The sequence below is a fragment of the Penicillium cinerascens genome (genome assembly GCF_028974065.1).
Source record: "Penicillium cinerascens strain IBT 15544 chromosome Unknown contig_5_segment0_segment0, whole genome shotgun sequence".
NCBI classification, from domain to species: domain Eukaryota; kingdom Fungi; phylum Ascomycota; class Eurotiomycetes; order Eurotiales; family Aspergillaceae; genus Penicillium; species Penicillium cinerascens.
Window position 1 is genome coordinate 1,708,423 of NW_026695294.1, and position 17,354 is coordinate 1,725,776.

The 17,354-nt window shown below is 52.4% G+C and overlaps 6 protein-coding genes across 6 annotated transcripts; 4 read left to right on the forward strand and 2 right to left on the reverse strand.

Moving 5' to 3' along the window:
- Positions 1 to 355: 355 nt before the first annotated feature.
- N7498_005093 (GTPase-activating protein RGD2) lies at positions 356 to 3,192 on the forward strand (the record flags this gene model as incomplete). The annotated part of the gene is made up of 4 exons (XM_058452155.1): positions 356 to 586; positions 651 to 1,899; positions 1,953 to 2,138; positions 2,192 to 3,192. The coding sequence occupies 4 exons, from the start codon at positions 356 to 358 to the stop codon at positions 3,190 to 3,192; spliced, it is 2,667 nt and encodes an 888-aa protein (XP_058308693.1).
- Positions 3,193 to 3,910: 718 nt separating this feature from the next.
- N7498_005094 (uncharacterized protein) lies at positions 3,911 to 5,403 on the forward strand (the record flags this gene model as incomplete). The annotated part of the gene is made up of 2 exons (XM_058452156.1): positions 3,911 to 4,746; positions 4,797 to 5,403. The coding sequence occupies 2 exons, from the start codon at positions 3,911 to 3,913 to the stop codon at positions 5,401 to 5,403; spliced, it is 1,443 nt and encodes a 480-aa protein (XP_058308694.1).
- Positions 5,404 to 6,273: 870 nt separating this feature from the next.
- N7498_005095 (AAA family ATPase CDC6) lies at positions 6,274 to 8,314 on the reverse strand (the record flags this gene model as incomplete). Its single annotated transcript, XM_058452157.1, has 3 exons — positions 6,274 to 7,901; positions 7,959 to 8,207; positions 8,263 to 8,314. 3 exons carry the CDS (start codon positions 8,312 to 8,314, stop codon positions 6,274 to 6,276), a joined length of 1,929 nt encoding a protein of 642 aa, XP_058308695.1.
- Positions 8,315 to 8,765: 451 nt separating this feature from the next.
- On the forward strand, positions 8,766 to 10,396 carry N7498_005096 (DNA-protein crosslink repair co-factor UBX5; the record flags this gene model as incomplete). Its single annotated transcript, XM_058452158.1, has 2 exons — positions 8,766 to 9,243; positions 9,309 to 10,396. The coding sequence occupies 2 exons, from the start codon at positions 8,766 to 8,768 to the stop codon at positions 10,394 to 10,396; spliced, it is 1,566 nt and encodes a 521-aa protein (XP_058308696.1).
- Positions 10,397 to 11,215: 819 nt separating this feature from the next.
- On the forward strand, positions 11,216 to 13,377 carry N7498_005097 (putative Ste20-like serine/threonine protein kinase; the record flags this gene model as incomplete). Its single annotated transcript, XM_058452159.1, has 4 exons — positions 11,216 to 11,267; positions 11,338 to 11,368; positions 11,441 to 11,757; positions 11,807 to 13,377. 4 exons carry the CDS (start codon positions 11,216 to 11,218, stop codon positions 13,375 to 13,377), a joined length of 1,971 nt encoding a protein of 656 aa, XP_058308697.1.
- Positions 13,378 to 14,120: 743 nt separating this feature from the next.
- On the reverse strand, positions 14,121 to 16,863 carry N7498_005098 (putative C6 transcription factor; the record flags this gene model as incomplete). The annotated part of the gene is made up of 5 exons (XM_058452160.1): positions 14,121 to 14,919; positions 14,969 to 16,346; positions 16,397 to 16,513; positions 16,568 to 16,602; positions 16,685 to 16,863. 5 exons carry the CDS (start codon positions 16,861 to 16,863, stop codon positions 14,121 to 14,123), a joined length of 2,508 nt encoding a protein of 835 aa, XP_058308698.1.
- Positions 16,864 to 17,354: the final 491 nt, after the last annotated feature.

Consider the following 17,354-nt stretch of genomic DNA (forward strand, 5'->3'; position numbering starts at 1 on the left):
TCAGCTCGTAGCCCGGCGCTTATCTTGCCGCGCACCCGCATTCCCTAGGTACCTCCTCCGCACCCGAGATTCAATTCCGAGGTTGATGCGCTGCACCACTTAGCGCTGATCCTGTTCACGGAGTGAATTGATATTGAAGCTAGCCGGTCTACTTAAGGTGCTGGGAGCTACGCTCGAGAGGGTTCGGCTTGATCGGACTGATTCATCGGATTCTTTGAGCCTTGCGCTGTCGCGATCCTTCCCCGATTCCTACCCAGAGTGACATTCATAGCCCTTCGAAATCACTCCCCATTTCATCTCGACTTGCGCTATTCCCCTCTCGATTCCATAATTTTTGGACCTGCCGTTCGTCACAATGCCTGGCTTCTCCGATTCCTTTTGGACCCCGGACTATGCGAGCGGTCTCGGGGTGCTGTACGGGAAGTTGCAGCAGGGTGTGGTGGAGAACAAGCAGATTTTGATGATTGCCTCTATGCGGGCTGATGCGGAGGAGCAATATGGCCTCCGCATGGGTGATATTGCGCCTAGTGTGGATCGCCTGACAGGCTCGGGTTTCGGCAAGGATGACGGTGCGAGTGTCCGAAAGGTATGGAATATGCGCCGGTAGCATTCATTCGACTTATACTGATCTTGCTTTCTCTGCCCTACAGGCGTACGAAGGTGTCCGCACCGAGATGATCCAGGCCTCACGGAATCACCAGAAGATCGCCAACAACATTCGCGAACTCGTCGTGGCGCCCTTTCAACGCTGGAGCAACCAGCACGAATATCGTGTCCAGGCTTCGCACGATAACCTTCAGTCTCGGATCAAGGAGCACACCAAACAGGTGGAATTGGTCAGGAAGTTGCGCAGCACTTACTTCAACAAGTGTCGTGTGTTGGAGGACTTGGAGGAGGAGAACAAGCTTGCCTTCCAGGACCCCGATACGAGTCCCAAAATCAAGCCGACGCCGAAGATCATCCTTCCTACAGAGGAAGAGCCCGAAGAAGAGCCCGTTGAGCTCGGAGAACGCATCTTCCCACCGGAGGAGATCAAGAAGGTTCTCGTGCACATGCTAAACAACATCCGAATTGGCGAGGCCAAGGTACCCATCATCGGCACTTATCAAAATACATCGACCGGTGCGGACATCGTCGAGTATATCCAGACCTACATGGATGCCAACAATCTCGCCCAGGCCGAAAGAATTGGTCAGGATCTGGTTGATGGTGGTTTCCTCCGTTTGATCGGCAACATGGGCAGTGTCTTTGCCAACAGTTCCAAGATGAACTACCAATGGCGCACCAAGGTATTCCAAATTACCGGGATTCCCGAGAAGAAGAGGCCTTTGATGCGAGTCGCTTCTGTCGCTTCGAGCGAAGATGGCAACGTTGCCGATTCTCCCATCAACTCGGTTTCGGAGATGCTGGCTGGCTGGAACCCTCTCAACAACCCTTACCCGAACGAGACTCCTTCGGAGAAGCTGCGGAGAGAGGCCCTAGAAGCTGATGAACGCTACAAGAACGCTGTTCGGCGTCTCGACCAGATCCGATGCCGCTTGGAGGAAGATGTGATCGAGAACCTCCGATTCATGGAACAGTGCGAGCTGGACCGCCTCAAGGCCATCAAGGCTGTGGTGCTCGACTTCTCTGGTGCGATCAGTAACGTTATTCCCAATCTTCAGAGCACTGTCGACCATATGATGCTGTACCAGGAGACGATTCAGCCTCTGGGTGACCTGAGATATCTCCTTGAGAATTACCGCACTGGTGGCTTTGTTCCCAAGGTGCAAGCATACGAAAACTACTATGGCTCCGTTGAAGAGCAAAACTTTGGTGTCGATCTTGAAGCCAGGGCTCGGGTTGACCGCAAACGTGTCCCCATCTTGGTGACGACCCTTTTGACTTACCTGGATAACCGTAAGAAATTCTTCCACTGGTGCAATTTGAACTTGAAACTGATCTCTTTGAAGGCTATCCCGAACTCGAGGGTGATGAGGCCCGACGAGCCATTTGGCTTCACAATCCCCCGCTTACCGTCACGCATCAGCTGCGTAACACTCTGAACAACAGCAAAGTGGATTATCGCGAAGTCCTGCCCAAATTTGAGATACCCATCGTTGCTAGCGTTTTGAAATTGTACCTTCTTGAATTGCCAGGTTTGTCTTTCTCCTCTCGAGATCCATTCCCGGTTGCGCTAACCACGCCTCAGACTCTCTTGTTTCTTCGCAAGTCTACGAAATCGTCAAGACCATTTATTCGACCACCGCTCACGAGACCACGGAAGAGGGACGGATTAAGGTCCTGCAGAGCACCCTTGGACAACTCCGTCTCGTCAACATCGCTACGCTTGATGCCATCATGACCCACTTCACACGCCTGATTGACTTGACCTCGGCCGACGAACAATACATCGCTTTGTTGGCTCAGATCCTGTCGCCCTGTGTTCTCCGACCTCGCATTGAGAGCAGCCTCACCATGGATGAGCGCCACAGCTATCGCCTGATCCGTGATCTTTTCGCACATAAGGATTCCATCTTTGGCGAGCTGAAGCGCCAATCGAGTGCACTGGGTCTCTCCACCTCCAACCGTCCACGAGCCATCAGCACAGACGAGAGTAACCGCCGTGCTGCTATGGAGGCGCGCCAGCGTGCAATTGTTAACCGCAGTCGGGCTACAAGCCCCGTGAGCCGTCAACGACATCGCCGTGACCGCTCCAGCGGCGCTTCAGAGACAGGCCGGTTCCCGATCCACGTGTCAAGCCCAGCAGACCGCCGCGGCACTCGTGTTACTAGCTTGGACGTGCCCGCCAACGGCTCTCCCACTGGTGCCGAGCACCCAACCGTGAACAACCAAGCCGCCAATGAATCCATGTCAAACGGCACGTCCTCTGAGCCTCCAGCCTCGCTTCCAGCCAGCGCCAGCGGCTCTGATCGCTCAGTCAGCCCGCCTCTCCCCGCCGAGACAGCCTCCGACGGCTCGCCCACTCCCACCCCAACACCGGCACCCACCTCCAGCGAGTTCGAGAAGCGCGCTTCCATCCCCCGCTCAGCGGGTGGACGGTATACTCGGAAGCCCGGCCTCGGTAGCATTTCCAGCTTCCCAACCTCAGCTCCCTCAACTGGCTCCGTCGGCACTGACAGCAAGCGAAGCAGTATGGCCGAGAGTGAGCCCAAGGGTGTGACTTTGGAGGACAAGCCGATGGACGACTAAATGGTTACTCTCACGAGTAAAAATGATCATATCGCTCAGGGTCTTGTATACACCTACCCATCCGCCTCTGTGTCGAGCGTACATGCTTTTCACATCCTTGATGCAGTGGCACGACCTTTTGGGGTATATATCTCGTTACGTTCTCATTTTTGTGTTCTCACTGATCTTTATCATGCCGTGTTTGCCCTCAAAGCGGAGTGCATACATAACCTCAGCCCTGTGATTTTTATTCCAGTTTTGAGCTGGTTTTCATACATCCTCTTTTTTGATGCTGTTCTTTTTTCTGTAGCCATGTATGTATAATTGGTTTCTTATATCGCGTGTATGAACTGTTGTCGACGATTTCCAAGACTAGGTCTATGTTTGTAGATTGTAGTTGTACTTGTAGTTGTAGTTGCTGTTGTTCTCCGTGCTTTCCTCGCTCGTGTCCAACGATATCACCTCGCCGTCAGCTCGTTTACTCTCTTTGGCCTGCTCGCCTGCACCTTTTCTCAGTCGTCTGATCCCCTTTCCGCAATACGCCGTGTTGCTATCACTACGTACCGTTCTGTCGCACATTCGTCTGAATTACGTCCACAAGGAAGCATCCACACCATTTCATACCCAGTCTGACTCCCCATGGACCCCATCACCGTCAGAAATGCACATCGTCTGTCCCGTTAATTTTCTCCTTCTTTGAGCCCGGTCGTTTACCTAGTGTGCATCACCGAAGCCCAGCATGGTCACATTCAAGGAATGCGACCTTCTTTCGGTTGCTACTTACGTCCAAGGCTCGGAGAAGGTACCATCATTCATCCTCAACACCCGCAACCGCCCGATCAGAAATGGTTTCTACTCCATCTACGCCTTCCAGTACCCCGATGGCTCTAAGTACGCCGTGCAGCTGCCAACGTACATGCCCCATGAGTCCGAGGAGGAACGCAGCGCCATCAGCACTACGATTGACGAGGAGATCAAAACATTGGAACTTCTGATCAATGTGAAATTCCCCTGGTCTCCGCGTCCGGTCACCTACTCGAGTAACTTTGATAATGTCTTGAAGTTCCCCTTCATGATCTTGAGCTTGACGCATGGCGATCACCTGCAGTGGAACGATCAGGTTCCTGCTGATTTGAAAGTTCGTGAGAAGGTCATGATGCAGCTTGCCCATATCATGATTGATCTGGCTACGGTTACCGAGCAGATGGGTATATTCCAATCTCGCCCCTGGAACTACCATTCGACTGACCGTTTCGTGGATACAGGAATGACATGCGAGCGGTTCCTACTCGACATCGTCGATAAGAAGACACTGGCCGTGATCCGCGAAGACATGGCCGGAGTCAACATCGTCGAGTGCTTGCAACTACGGAAACTCGTCCGAGAAGCATTCCTCATTCCCAACGAGGTCTACTCCCACCCCGGCGAATGTCTTGAAGGTTGCACCCACATGCGCAACAACGAAAGATGCATGAAAAACGTGAACAGACTATGTACCAAGTCCTCGACTTCTATCTCCCACGAAAACCTGACCGCAGACAACATCATGATCGACACCGACTACAACATACAAGGGTCCGTTCCGTATCCAACCCAGCCCCAACCAGCCCCAACTAACTAAACAGACTGATCAACTGGTCCTTTGCAAAACGTCTCCCAATGCGCCTCGCCCTCCGACTCCCCCTGCTTCTCTCGATCGAATCCCACAAACTCGAAGACACAGCCGACGACATGCCAAATCTAATATCTCGCTACCTTGTGCCATCCCAAAAGATGCAACAAGACCGCGAAGCCTACGCCTTCCACCTAACCCGGGAATTGATCCAAAAAATACCCCCTTCCACAATCACCGGCTCCACAATCGCCGAATGCGCGCCCTTGGCCTGCGAGGTCTACGACGTAGACTGGAAACACCTGATTTTCATGGCATCCTACTCAACACGCACTCACTGGTGGATGGCGCGTCGCAAGTGGCTGCTTGACGGGACGTTTGCGCACTTGAGTGGGAAGTTGCTTGATCAAGAGAAGGGGTGGGATCACGACGTGCCGCTTGAGGTGTATCGGTTTGCGGAGAGGAATATTTCGGAGCATGGGACTGCGGTGCGGAAGAAGTTTGCCTTGAAGAATTTTAGAAGGAGTAAGGCGGGCCAGGCGTTGCAGTGGGAGTATGTTTTTAGGTGGTTGTATGGGCATTTTAGGGAGAAAGTAGCTGTTGTTGAGGGTGAGAAGTGAGAGAGAGCTCATCCGCATGGGCTATTTCAAGATGTGAAGCTCGGCATGGTGGGATGGATAGAATGGGGACTATGACGGGATTACGAGATATATTCTTAGGTTGTTTCTCTACAGCAAGATACTTATGCATTTGATACTCGCACTCTCTTGAACCACGCATACTTTTACTATGTCCACTAAGAGGTACGTGATGTTTTGGTTTCCATACTTGGGTGGTTTCCTCCACTACTGTTTTCTTCACTACTCTAAACGACACCAAAAATACAACATCCTGGAAGATATTAAGTCAAGTGCTGAGAAAAATGCTTACAAAGATGATTAGGAAGATATCTCTAACCGCGAGGTCATCGGCAAGTGGGCTTCATGTTGCGTTTCCTGGGCCGGGGCAAATTATTGGTGTTTGGATTTATTAAATTAAAGAAGTTCCGAGATGCTGGGCATCATGTCAATACTGCTAGTCAGTTCTTGGGGATGTTCTGTCGTTGGGCTTGTGGAGGTATTATCTCAGACTGAATGCGAGATTGGCTTCTGGGGAGTTGAGGTGGGTTGCGTGGTGATGTAGAGCTATCCAAGCACTTAATGAAACTATTTGGCACGGAGGTTCTTAATTTTTTTTATTGGTCTGATCGGGTTCTGTGTAGGACAGAATGGACAAAGGAAAGAATCACGGACAAAGGGAAATCATAAAAAAAAATGCGCTCAACAGGAAGAATGCAGACTCGACTCCAAAGATGCGAACAGTGTCGTACACGATAAAAATGCGCCATGCAGGACTCCAAAAATGCAGCATGGCTAAAAGTCGAGAAAATAGAAATGGAACGGCCCTATTCAGTCCGAAAGCGAGAATGGACAGGGACAACGGGGGCTGAATCAAAGACCCTGGCCGCGGAGAAGCCGTCTCAGAATGCCCTCGCCGGGACCGGCAATCTGACCTTCGATTTCGGACTGGGAAACAAAGCAAACAAGACCTTGCTCGTCCATCCCCTTGTGTGGGGTCGAGTTGACGTTGCCGGACTTGGAGGGTGTGCGTCGAACATCAGAACCACCGGCCAGCGTTCCACCTCGGCCGCGGCCTTGGTATTCACCGACCAGGCCCATAGTCTCCAGGTTGCCCAGAACATCTTTGAACTCGGTGGAAGTTAAGGGGTGAAGGATGTTATCATTTCGGCAAAGTGTGCAGTAGGTGTCGAAGGCTTGCTTCACAGTAGGTGCCGCGGAACGATTCTTGGAAGGGGTGCTAGGCATCTCAAATTCACGGCGCTTGCGCTCCAGGGCAATAAGAGAACAAATGGCAGCCTTTTGTTGCAGGTTCAAGCCCTTCAGCCTTTGAATTGTACCCTGTCCGAACGCTGATGTAGTGATGCGGGCGACGTGGGCGATGCTGGCGCGAGGTGCTGTTAAGATTGTGTAGCTTGCCATCGTGGTGGGCCGAGGTGCAGCTCCTGACTTCGAAGGTGAGGATAAATTCTTGTTCTCAGCGAGTATGGGCGAGTCTGCCGATTCGGCAACCTGCTTCTCTAGCTTCTGTTGCGTTTCTTGTTCGATGGCATCAATCGCACGCTTGATCAGCTCAAAGGCCTTCCGCAGATCTCCTGTCTGCGATGCCACCTTCTTCGCACAAAGCTGAATGGCGGCCGGTTGCAGGAAAGGAACGAATTTCGGGTCTGAATCGGCCCCGACGGGGAGAAGTGAGCGGAGGCGGCTAGTGATCACGTTTCCAATCGACGCCGCATTGTAAGGCAAGAAAGGCAGCAGAGTAGGCTTGAGGTTCTTTGCCTTCAATTGTGGCAAGGATCGGTCCGTCAAATCCAGCGCGTTGGCGATACCGATCAACATCAGGGCGGACTTGCTGTGCAACGACCACTCGAACAGAGATTGGAGGACACCGGAATCACCCATAAGCAAGTGGTCCATTTCATCGAGACTGACCAAAAACAGCTTATCTGTTTGTTTGGACGGGACAAACATGGCCTTAAGTCGCTCCGCCTCGCTCTTCTTGAACACCTCCTCCGAGTCGTTGCAGAAGTCCTGGATAAGCTTGCTGTAGACGTCGCGAGCGCTTCGCATGCTCACACAGTTGACGTGGGAGACCTTGACATTCGAGAGGTCCATGTCCTGGCAGACTTCGTTGACCATTGCACTCTTGCCAGTACCTGGAGGGCCACTGATGTAAAGACAACTGCCTTTCTTGGACTCGAGGCAGTCTTCGATGAAAGTGGAAACCTTTTCCCGTTCCGCGTCTCGTCCCACCAGTCGCCCCGAATTGGCGCCGCGAGCAAACAATTGGCGGGCTTGTGAGTACACCGATTGTGCGACAGTTGGAGTCGCACTCTGGCGTGGAGTCAGGGGAAGATCCGCATGTCGAGGAGTACGCGGAGTACCGGCCTTGGCTCCCACTTGGACTCGATGGCGAGGGGTAACCGGCGAACTCGGCAATGCATCTCGAAATCGGTTTTTCTGCGGGGTCTTGAATTCGACTACCGGAGCTGGAGTCTCTTCTGCATGATACTCCGTTAGCCACGTTCTCATTCAGAATTCCGATTCTCTCAGCTTACCCTCTACTAGCTTCGAGGTGCGGAAATGGGAATTGATTCTGGTCGGAGACCCACCCTGTTCTTCACGGATTGTATGCTTGGACGGCGCCTTGTCCAAGTTCTTCTTGACGTCCTCGTTCTCCTGGTCGGGAGGGTGTCCCAGTCGCTTGACCGTCGACCGCGTCCGACGAAGCGGAATAGCAGGCGCATCTTGACGAGGGGCACGGGGTGCGATTGTCCGGCGCTTGCTCGCAGTGCGCACTGGCAAGCCTGGGAAGTAGATGTCAGTAATTGAATCCCGGAGGAAAGTGCGTACAATGCTTACCTTCCGAGTCCTCTGCATCACGAGTGCGCTTGCCCAAGACCGTAGCTGCCATGGTGTAGGTTGCTATGGAAGCAAATGCAAATGTGCAGGAGCGGAGAAGCACCTACCTTGAAGTTGATCCACCAGTCCAAATCGCGCCGGGGCGCGTAGCGCGACGCGTCGCATTCCCCAAGCGGTAAGATGATATACGGGGAAGCACTCGGACCACAAGCGCAGGCCTGCGTCTCGTGGCTCTGCGCGTCGCCGGACACTGCGTCACCGACGATCTTCACTATGCTCGAAGCTACTTGACCTTAGCATCTTTCTCTTGATGTCTCGTTTTGCTGGCTGCGCGGGGTACTCTCCTTGTTGATTCTCGCTTTGCAGCTGATTCCTTCGATTGCTTCTTCCTTCTACACTCTACTTTCCTCACCTTCGAACCATTTTTGAATTCCTTCCGAGTCCCGCTTATCTTCCCTCCTCCCCTCTTTCTACCTTTCGAGAGCTCTACCTCCCTGCCCACCATGGCTGACGACGTGGTGGCCCAATTCACTGAGATCACCGGCTCAACGCCGGAGCTGGCGACTCAGTATTTGTCGCTTGCCGATTTCCAAATCGAGCAGGCCATGCAACTCTACTTCGAGAACGGAGGTGCACCATTAACCGAGGAACCTCCGCAACCTCCCCGTCGTTCCAACTTTGAAGATGAATCTGGTGTTGTTCATATCGACTCTGACGACGATGACGATGCTGGGGCCGTTCAGGGTCGCCCCGCACAACCCGCCACCACACCGTATTTCGAGGATGATGCCGCCATGGCTCGCCAACTTCAAGAAGAAATGTACGGAGGTGGAGGCGGAGGCGCCCAGAACGATGAGGATGATGTGCGCGCACCCATGGCGCGCACGACGGAGACGTTGGTGGGGCCAGAGGCCGAATTCGGCGACGACGATGACATGCATGCCAATATTCTCAGCCAGTTGCGTGCTCGTCAACGAGGTGGTATGTTGAGTGTGTTGAACTTGCAACGGATTCTTGAACGCCCTCGGACTGACTATATCTCTTAGGTCGACCCGGTATCTTCAACCAGAGAGACACGGCATCGATATGGACCGGCGGCTCGCAGGATACGCACGACGAACAACTCTCGATGGCAACTGGTGGCGCATCAGAGGCATCCTCCAAGTCCAACATGCTAGCTGAGATGTACCGACCCCCGTTCGAGATTATGTGCCGACTCTCTTGGGATGCTGCTCGTGATGAAGGAAAGGATAACGAGAAATGGTTGCTCGTCAACATTCAGGACTCGTCTGTTTTCGACTGCCAAATTCTGAACCGAGATCTCTGGAAGGACAAGGGTGTCCAGGAGACGGTGAAAGAACATTTTGTTTTCTTGCAGTTCTCCAAGGATGACCCTCGGGCTTCCCCATATCTCCAATACTACTTCCAAGCCAGCGATGTGTCCGACAACTATCCCCATATAGCCATCGTCGACCCTCGGACCGGTGAACAAATGAAGGTTTGGTCCGGCCCGCCTGTGATTAAGGCCTCCGAGTTCCTTATGCAGATCCATGAGTTCCTTGACCGCTACAGCTTGAAGCATAATGTGCGCAATCCTGTGGCTAAGCGGAAGTCGGAGAAGAAGGACAAGGACGTCGGTGCAATGACCGAGGAGGAGATGCTGGAGATGGCGATGAGGAACAGTCTCGGGGACGGGGCATCCGGAGGCCAGAAGTTGGAAGACCCCGACGACCTCACTCGGAGCATGGACGACGTCAAAGGCAAGGGTCGCGCGACTGCCGATGAAGATGAGGATATGAGTGGGACAGAGTTAGCCGCCGAATCAGCTGAGGCTTCCGCATTCGCCGCTATTCCCGACGACAAACCACACACTGAGCCCCCCGCGGATCCAGCAACCACCACCCGCATCCAATTCCGTCATCCATCTGGTCGTGTCATTCGTCGCTTTGCAATTTCCGACCCCGTCCAACGAATTTACGAGTGGCTCAAAGCTGAGCCACCGCTCGAGGACAAGGCCGGCGTGGAGTTTGATTTGAATGCCATGGGAAGAAACTTAATAGAGCACCTTACGACAAGCATCGAGGATGCGGGCTTGAAAAACGGCACCATCATGATTGGCTATCACGAAGATTAAACACTGCTTTCGTCTTGGTCTCGCTGACTTCAGGAAGTGCCGTCTATGGATTGGACTAGGAGTGTGACATCAAGTCTTTGAGTCCATCCATACAAAGGCCTGCCAAGCATGAGATTTTCGAGATGCAACGATACTCGGAGATATGAATGAATTAGATTTCCATTAATTTTGCCCTTTTTTCTCCATACTATGCGTAATTGTAGTTATAGTTCCACCTTCCACCGCCTGCAGATAAGCCTGGCCGCCCGGCAGAATATCCCCCCGCGTAGATAAACAGACGCAAGGGCAACTTGGGTTCCGTCTCCTCCCTGTGCTTCCTTATCTTGATTAGCTCCCTGCATTACTGCAATTTCATGATATTCCGTGCTTGATGCTCTTTTCCTGCTGAAATAAAAAGGTTTAACCTACTTCAACAGCTCTATATCACTCCTTCCATCTTTGTTGACATCTCGGTTGGACCGATCATCAGTGCGTTGCTCCCAAACAATTCCACTCATCCGTTTCCTTGACAGTGACTAACGGCCTGAACAGGAGGCCCGACTACTAGCGCCGATTCCTGTCACCTTTTCTGCCTTCCTTGCTTGCTCCTACATTCCCCCCGCGCCGCGGTCTACGGACCCTTCACAGCCGTGAGACGCCGCAGTACGTTTTCCTAGCCTCGTCGTGCCTCATCAACATTGCCTTCTCTACATCCTAAACATCTCATAATTTCGCTCCGAAGACCTATTTCCGCTCAATCGCAGGCGCTGATTACCGAGCTAGGTACACAAGTGTTTTATGGGCTTCTCTCTCCGCTAGAGACCCCGATAAGCTGCCAAGATGCCCGCACCCATCGACCCCGAATCCATATACACTAAGCAAACATGCATAGGTAAGATCAAATATTGCCCCTCCAGTCTGAAGAGCTTTCCGATCTAATTGTCAACCCGCGGTCTCAATAGGTGGTGGAAGCTTCGGCAGGGTCTACAAAGGGTAAGTCACGGAGAACCCTAGCACCGATGCTTGACTCGAGGAAAGCGTGCTAATATTCGATGTTTGAAACAGTGTGGATAGGCGAACCGGAGAATCCGTGGCTATCAAAATCATCGACGTCGAAAATGCCGAAGACGAAGTGGACGACATCATCCAGGAGATTGCGATCCTGTCCGAGCTGAAATCCCCATATGTCACCAAATACCATGGTTCATACTTAAAAGGCTCGCATTTGTGGATCATCATGGAGTTCTGTTCTGGCGGGAGTTGCCATGGTCTTTTGCGTCCGGGGGTGATCCATGAAGAGTACATTGCAATTATCTTACGTGAGCTTCTGCGAGGCTTGGATTACCTCCACAGTGACCATAAGCTCCATCGAGATATCAAAGGTAAGGAGACCCACCTTGTTCTGCTTGCAAGAAGCTAACATCGTGGTAGCTGCGAACATTCTATTGAGTGCGAGTGGCCAAGTCAAATTGGCCGATTTCGGCGTGTCTGGACAGCTGTCAGCAACAATGACCAAGAAGAACACGTTTGTGGGAACGCCATTCTGGATGGCTCCAGAGGTCATCAAGCAGTCAGGGTATGACTACAAAGCCGACGTTTGGTCTCTAGGAATCACAGCCATCGAGTTGGCGTGTGGAGACCCACCATATGCAGACATCCATCCGATGAAGGTGCTGTTTTTGATCCCGAAGAATCCCCCTCCGATTCTCAATGGCAACTTCAGCAAGCCTTTTAAGCAATTTGTTGAACTATGCTTGCGCAGAGACCCGAAGGAGCGACCCTCCGCAAAGGAGTTGCTGGAGCATCCGTTCATTAAGCGTGCAAAGAGGACTACATACCTCACGGAGTTGATTGAACGTGCGGAGCGCTGGCAGGCAACGCACCATGGTCAAGGAGACGATCAGGATGATTATGACGAGATCGAGGAGCCGGTGCAACCGCAACCCGAGGAGCATGAGGATCTCTGGGACTTTGGCACTGTTCGCCCTGTTGGAAGACCTGGGGCTGCGCCAGTATTGAGACCGCTAAATGCTTCCGACACGAACTCACGTAGCCAGGAGACAGAGGAATGGGATTTGCGAGATGATTGTAAACAGGCTCCAACTGCTCGCCCTTCACAATCTCACGTGGTGAAGTCTCCTGTTGATGCATCTCCAACCAAAACTCCTCTTCCTCCGTCTGCCCCAACATCACCTACGAAAAATGCAACCTCTCAACCACTGCCCTCTCCATGCAACCCTCGCTCTCCAATGGCTGCAAACACCCCCGACAAGAATTCACCTTACAATGAACGATACGCACAGGCAGTCATGGATTACGCCAGTGGTATGGGTAATCAATCGCCTGCACAATCGGCCTCCCCTGGCGATTCAAGCTCCGTAAAGCGAGAGCAGCCATCTAGCCCTGGCCAGCTCTCCCGGAAGCCTGCATTTCTTCAACGCCCGCTTCCCGATACCCCCGCGAGTCCATCCCAAGCTCGAGCATCACCCCATTACGGTCTCCAGAAGCAAACCGATAGCTCTCCAAAGCCCACCCCAGGCCTCAAATCCAAGCTCGCGCCTGGCAGACAGGAAAAGCACGAACGTCGTCTTTCCAGGCAGCACACGCCTTCCCAAAGCCCTCTGACAGAAGAAGCACCAAGACTACCAAATCCACCAAAAACCCCAACCGAGAACGAGCGCGCAACAGCCTATGGTTCTGTCATCGTCCCCGCCCTCCGCGCAGCCATGAACCGACGAGCTCGCCACCTCGCCCGTCTTGACCCAGCCCGGAGCCAGACGAAAGCGACCCCCGAAGAAGAGAAACAATGGGACCGAAACGTCAAAATTCACCGCGGCATGGAACATGTTACTGACGAGATCGCTCAATCGCTCGCGAACCTCCACCGCTGGGACATGGAAGCCCCAGTTCAAATGGGCGGAGGCGTTGACGCCGTCCTCGATGCCTTCCTCGAGGAAGTCCTCGTCTGCCTGCAACCTTCCGCTCCCTCCAACTCGGCTTAATTGCTGACCACGAACCTCATGCTATGACTTGACACTTTATGCTTCCTTGGGCGCTGTGGACCTTGCATGTTCTTTTCTTTTTTCTCACGTACATGATCATGATGTTTCCCTCTATTTTTCCTTTCTGGCCATTCTCTGCTCTGATTTCCTTTGTTTGCATGCGTGGCAATTGCAAAAACGCTGGTCGTGTTGATGCTTGAGGGGTTGGGTGGTGGGCTCGGTCTGGTTACCGAAAATTTATACAGTGTTTTTGTGTTCGATTATGTAGAACTCGAATGGATTGTGTCTATCTTGCGACCTTGGGATGGTATCCATTTCTTTGCGCGTAGTTTGTCAATTTATACTTGTCCGGATGTGTACTAGGTAGGTTTGGAAAATTGAGAATTGCGAGGTTCGAGGAGTGATGCTTTGAATAGAATGCGACTAAGACTATGTACTAATCCAGATCCGTTGCTCAACCTGTGAACGAGGGTATATACAGGCATCCATGAATCAATCAATATGTATTTGTAAGAATATAGACGAATGGTAGGGCAGGACCCAAGCAAACCGATGAAGGTCATTCCCAACCTCAAGACGGAGGGATGAGGTGACTCGAGTGTCTGAGGCTTTGAATATGGCTCGTATGGTTGGTACGAGAATCTTGAGAGGTTGCACTCTCAGGGTGAGACTTAGTTCACACAGTGTACTAGGAAAAGATGGGATGACGTGATATCCAATTAATGACCCAGTGACTGGAACTCTCACCCCGCTGGACGGAACAGCCAATCCGTTTCCGGCGTTGGAATTAGATAGTTCGTGATGTTGAACTCATTCGCATTCGCAGACGAATTCCCATCAACCATTGGGCCTCCCGTAAGTCCATGTATAGACATTGGATTCGCAACCGATCCCGACATATCAAGATGCGCAGCCGCCGTCGGGTCTGGAACACGAGCTGGTGGCACGCGCGGGACATTAAAGAAGCCAAAGACATCGAGATACTCCAGTTCATTCGGTGCCAGGTTGCGCGGTATGACGGCAGATGCAGACGGTCGTGAGTGATCATTACCTCCGTTACTCATAGTAGATGGAGACTCGCGTGGTTGGCGCGAGATCAAAAAGTCCAAATCAAAGGCACACCGTCGCATATCCGCCAGGATCTTGACAGTTGATGGAGTGGAGCGCTCGCAGTCTGTGGCTGCGGACTGTTGGTATTCGCCGTATTCGTCGAGGACGCGTTGGAGGATGTTGCTATATCGTTCTGCAACTTTCCAGTGCCCGCCCATGTGGGCGAGGGTGTCGACGAAGAAGATTATGTCGGGGCTGACTGTGTGGGCGATTGTTGATCCGTGGACGAGAAGCAGGCGTGCTGAGACCCAGAGGGTGAATGCGAAGGGGGGCCCGAGTTTGTCGAGTATGTTGTTTTCGACAACGATGCGGGTTACTGTGAGGATGTTGTCCACTGCTAATAGGCACCGTTGGCTGGCGCTGTAGGAAGGGGTGAAGATTGGGGACCGCGTCGTTGGGTATGCTGCTGATGAGTGTAGGCGGATCACGGCCCTAGATAAAGGTCAGGATAAGGATGGTAGTAATGAAGGATGGTACTCACGTTTGGTAGGTGGTGTGGAGCTGCACCCAGTCGCTGTGCAACGTACGGTTCTGCTTGCCACCGTTGAAGAGTCGAGAAGAGTTCTCATAGGCGTACTCTGCAGGCAGATTGAACTCCCACGAAGTCAGCTCGCTATCGAGCTTGCGATAGGTGGCTTGCCACTCTTCCACGTCGGATAGAGATCCAATGTCCACGGGACGCTTCAAGAATTTGTGAATGCGGGATAGAATTCCGAGAACCTCCATATATAAACCGAACGAACCAACGTTCTCTGCGTGGCTCAGGTAATCGACACGTTCACCGGAGTAGTGGAACCGCCGAGTCTCAACGGGTTGATTCTTCATGAAGAATTCATCTTTACAAGGTAGTTTGCGGTCGATGTCCTTATCATCCAAAGCAAAATTGAATGCGGTGGCAATTGTCGAATACCTGTCCAACAGGTAGACCATCCAGAATAAACGACGTCTGCTCTCATCTTCGATCCAAGAGTCGGGTTCAGGCAGTGTGACAGCTCTCAGGGTATAGATTGAGGGGTAGATTGGGGCGATAAGAGAGGACTTTGACTCCACAGCCAATCCCAACTGAACGACAGATCGGGTGATCAAAGCCAGTAGCTTCCATCCCGGTGGGCCATTTGAAGATCCAACCAAATCCAAGGCCAAAATAACAAGAGCCTGAAGGGCTTTCACTGACGAATTCTCCAGGCCATACAAGAGAACCTTTTGTTTAGAAGAATCGTGGAAGCGCTTTCGATTTTGCTCGTTGAGTCGGGTATCTGTAGAAAAGCGTAATGTCGTTGCCACAATGGCATATAACACCATGCGATCTGCCTCTTCCAGTGGTGATGGTCCAAAGAAAGTATCCAATGTTGACCGGCGATGAAGAATCGGGCACCAGGAGTTGATATGCTCGAAATACAGATCCACTAGTGCATAGAGTAGATCGTATGGCGGAAGATCCAGATCGGGGTCCGCGAATGATTGCTCTTGGTTCGCGAAAAGGTTGACTGGGACTTTCAAAGATGATTCATTCCCGGTGTAGTCGCCGTTGTGAGCATTCTGCGTCGGCTGTAACGAGCCCATCGCGGATACGGCATTTCCATTCTGGAGGCCATTTTGTACCAGATTATTAACTGATATATCCGAGGGGCTAGCGATGGATGCCTCTGCCCGACGGGAAGGTAGAGTAACCGAAGATGCAGGGTCATTGAAATAGGCCGCAGTCCGAGGGCTTGGGCCGTGGATTGCGGAGGGTTCCGACGGCGAGCTGTAAGAGATTGATCCGCCGTGGTGCATTTCCTGGCCCAGTCCAGATTGGCCTTGCAGTATATGCATTTCAATAAGCCGGGCTTGAGACTGGATGACCTGCTCTAGCCTGTCTATAGAAAGAATGAGATTTGGGTCCAGTGAAAAAGGATGGCGCACAAACCGAGACGCTGCTCCAATTCCTTTCCGTAGCCAGCCCGCAGACCAGGTTTTTTCCTTTCTTTATACTCACATATCTGGCCGTTCCGGCCACACCAGCCGCAACTCGGCTGCACTCGATCTGTTCGCGCCTGGTTAGCGGTTCCCGAATTCCTCAGGGAGTGTGCGCACATACCACACTTGACTTTCCTCTGCTTGCAGAGCTCACACCTTGAGGTACAGTTAGTCGTCAAAAACCCTTACAATCTGAAAGGCGAGGTCGCCGGCGTGGCATGATCAACTGGGTACGTACGAGACGGTGAGTGGGCGCTTCCTCTTCAATGCGCGCGAGCTACCGGAGCCATTGGGACCCTGATCATTGTCCGAGTCAATACCGGACGAGTATTCAGCCGGACTCTGATCCCTATCAGGGTCTCCAAGGCGCTGATTGGAGGTTGCGCCCTGCTGCGACAGAGGTGGCGCGTTCGGCATTTTGCTATAGCGAGATAGGCTCTATCGGGGATCGACCATGGCGCGAGTCAGATCTAGAGATAAGCTAGGGACTCGGGATGTACCCGAGTGACCTAGGCCGAGAGAAAATGCGCGGCAATAGTCCGATAGAGCAGTCTTTGGACCGAAGGAAGAAGAGGAGAAAGAAGATTTGGCGGATCACCGGAGGGTGTCAGCCTCAGGCTCCTGAGCCGGGGCGGAACCCCACAATTCTCCCCGCGTGTGGCACATGCGACATGCGTAACGTTGCATCTGTTGGTCCGAGTTGGGTTAATATCCCTACCTAGCTGTACAAATACTATGCGTATAGTTCCTGCATGAATGAGCCTCTCTATTATTCCTATCAACTCGCGGTGATAGTTAGGACTAGAGGTGCGGAAGGATGGAGGCCAAGACTAGAGAGTAGTACGGATAAAAGCAGAAGGTACAAAGTGAGCCCAGCAATGATATCTTTTAGGCAGAATGAAGTTCTG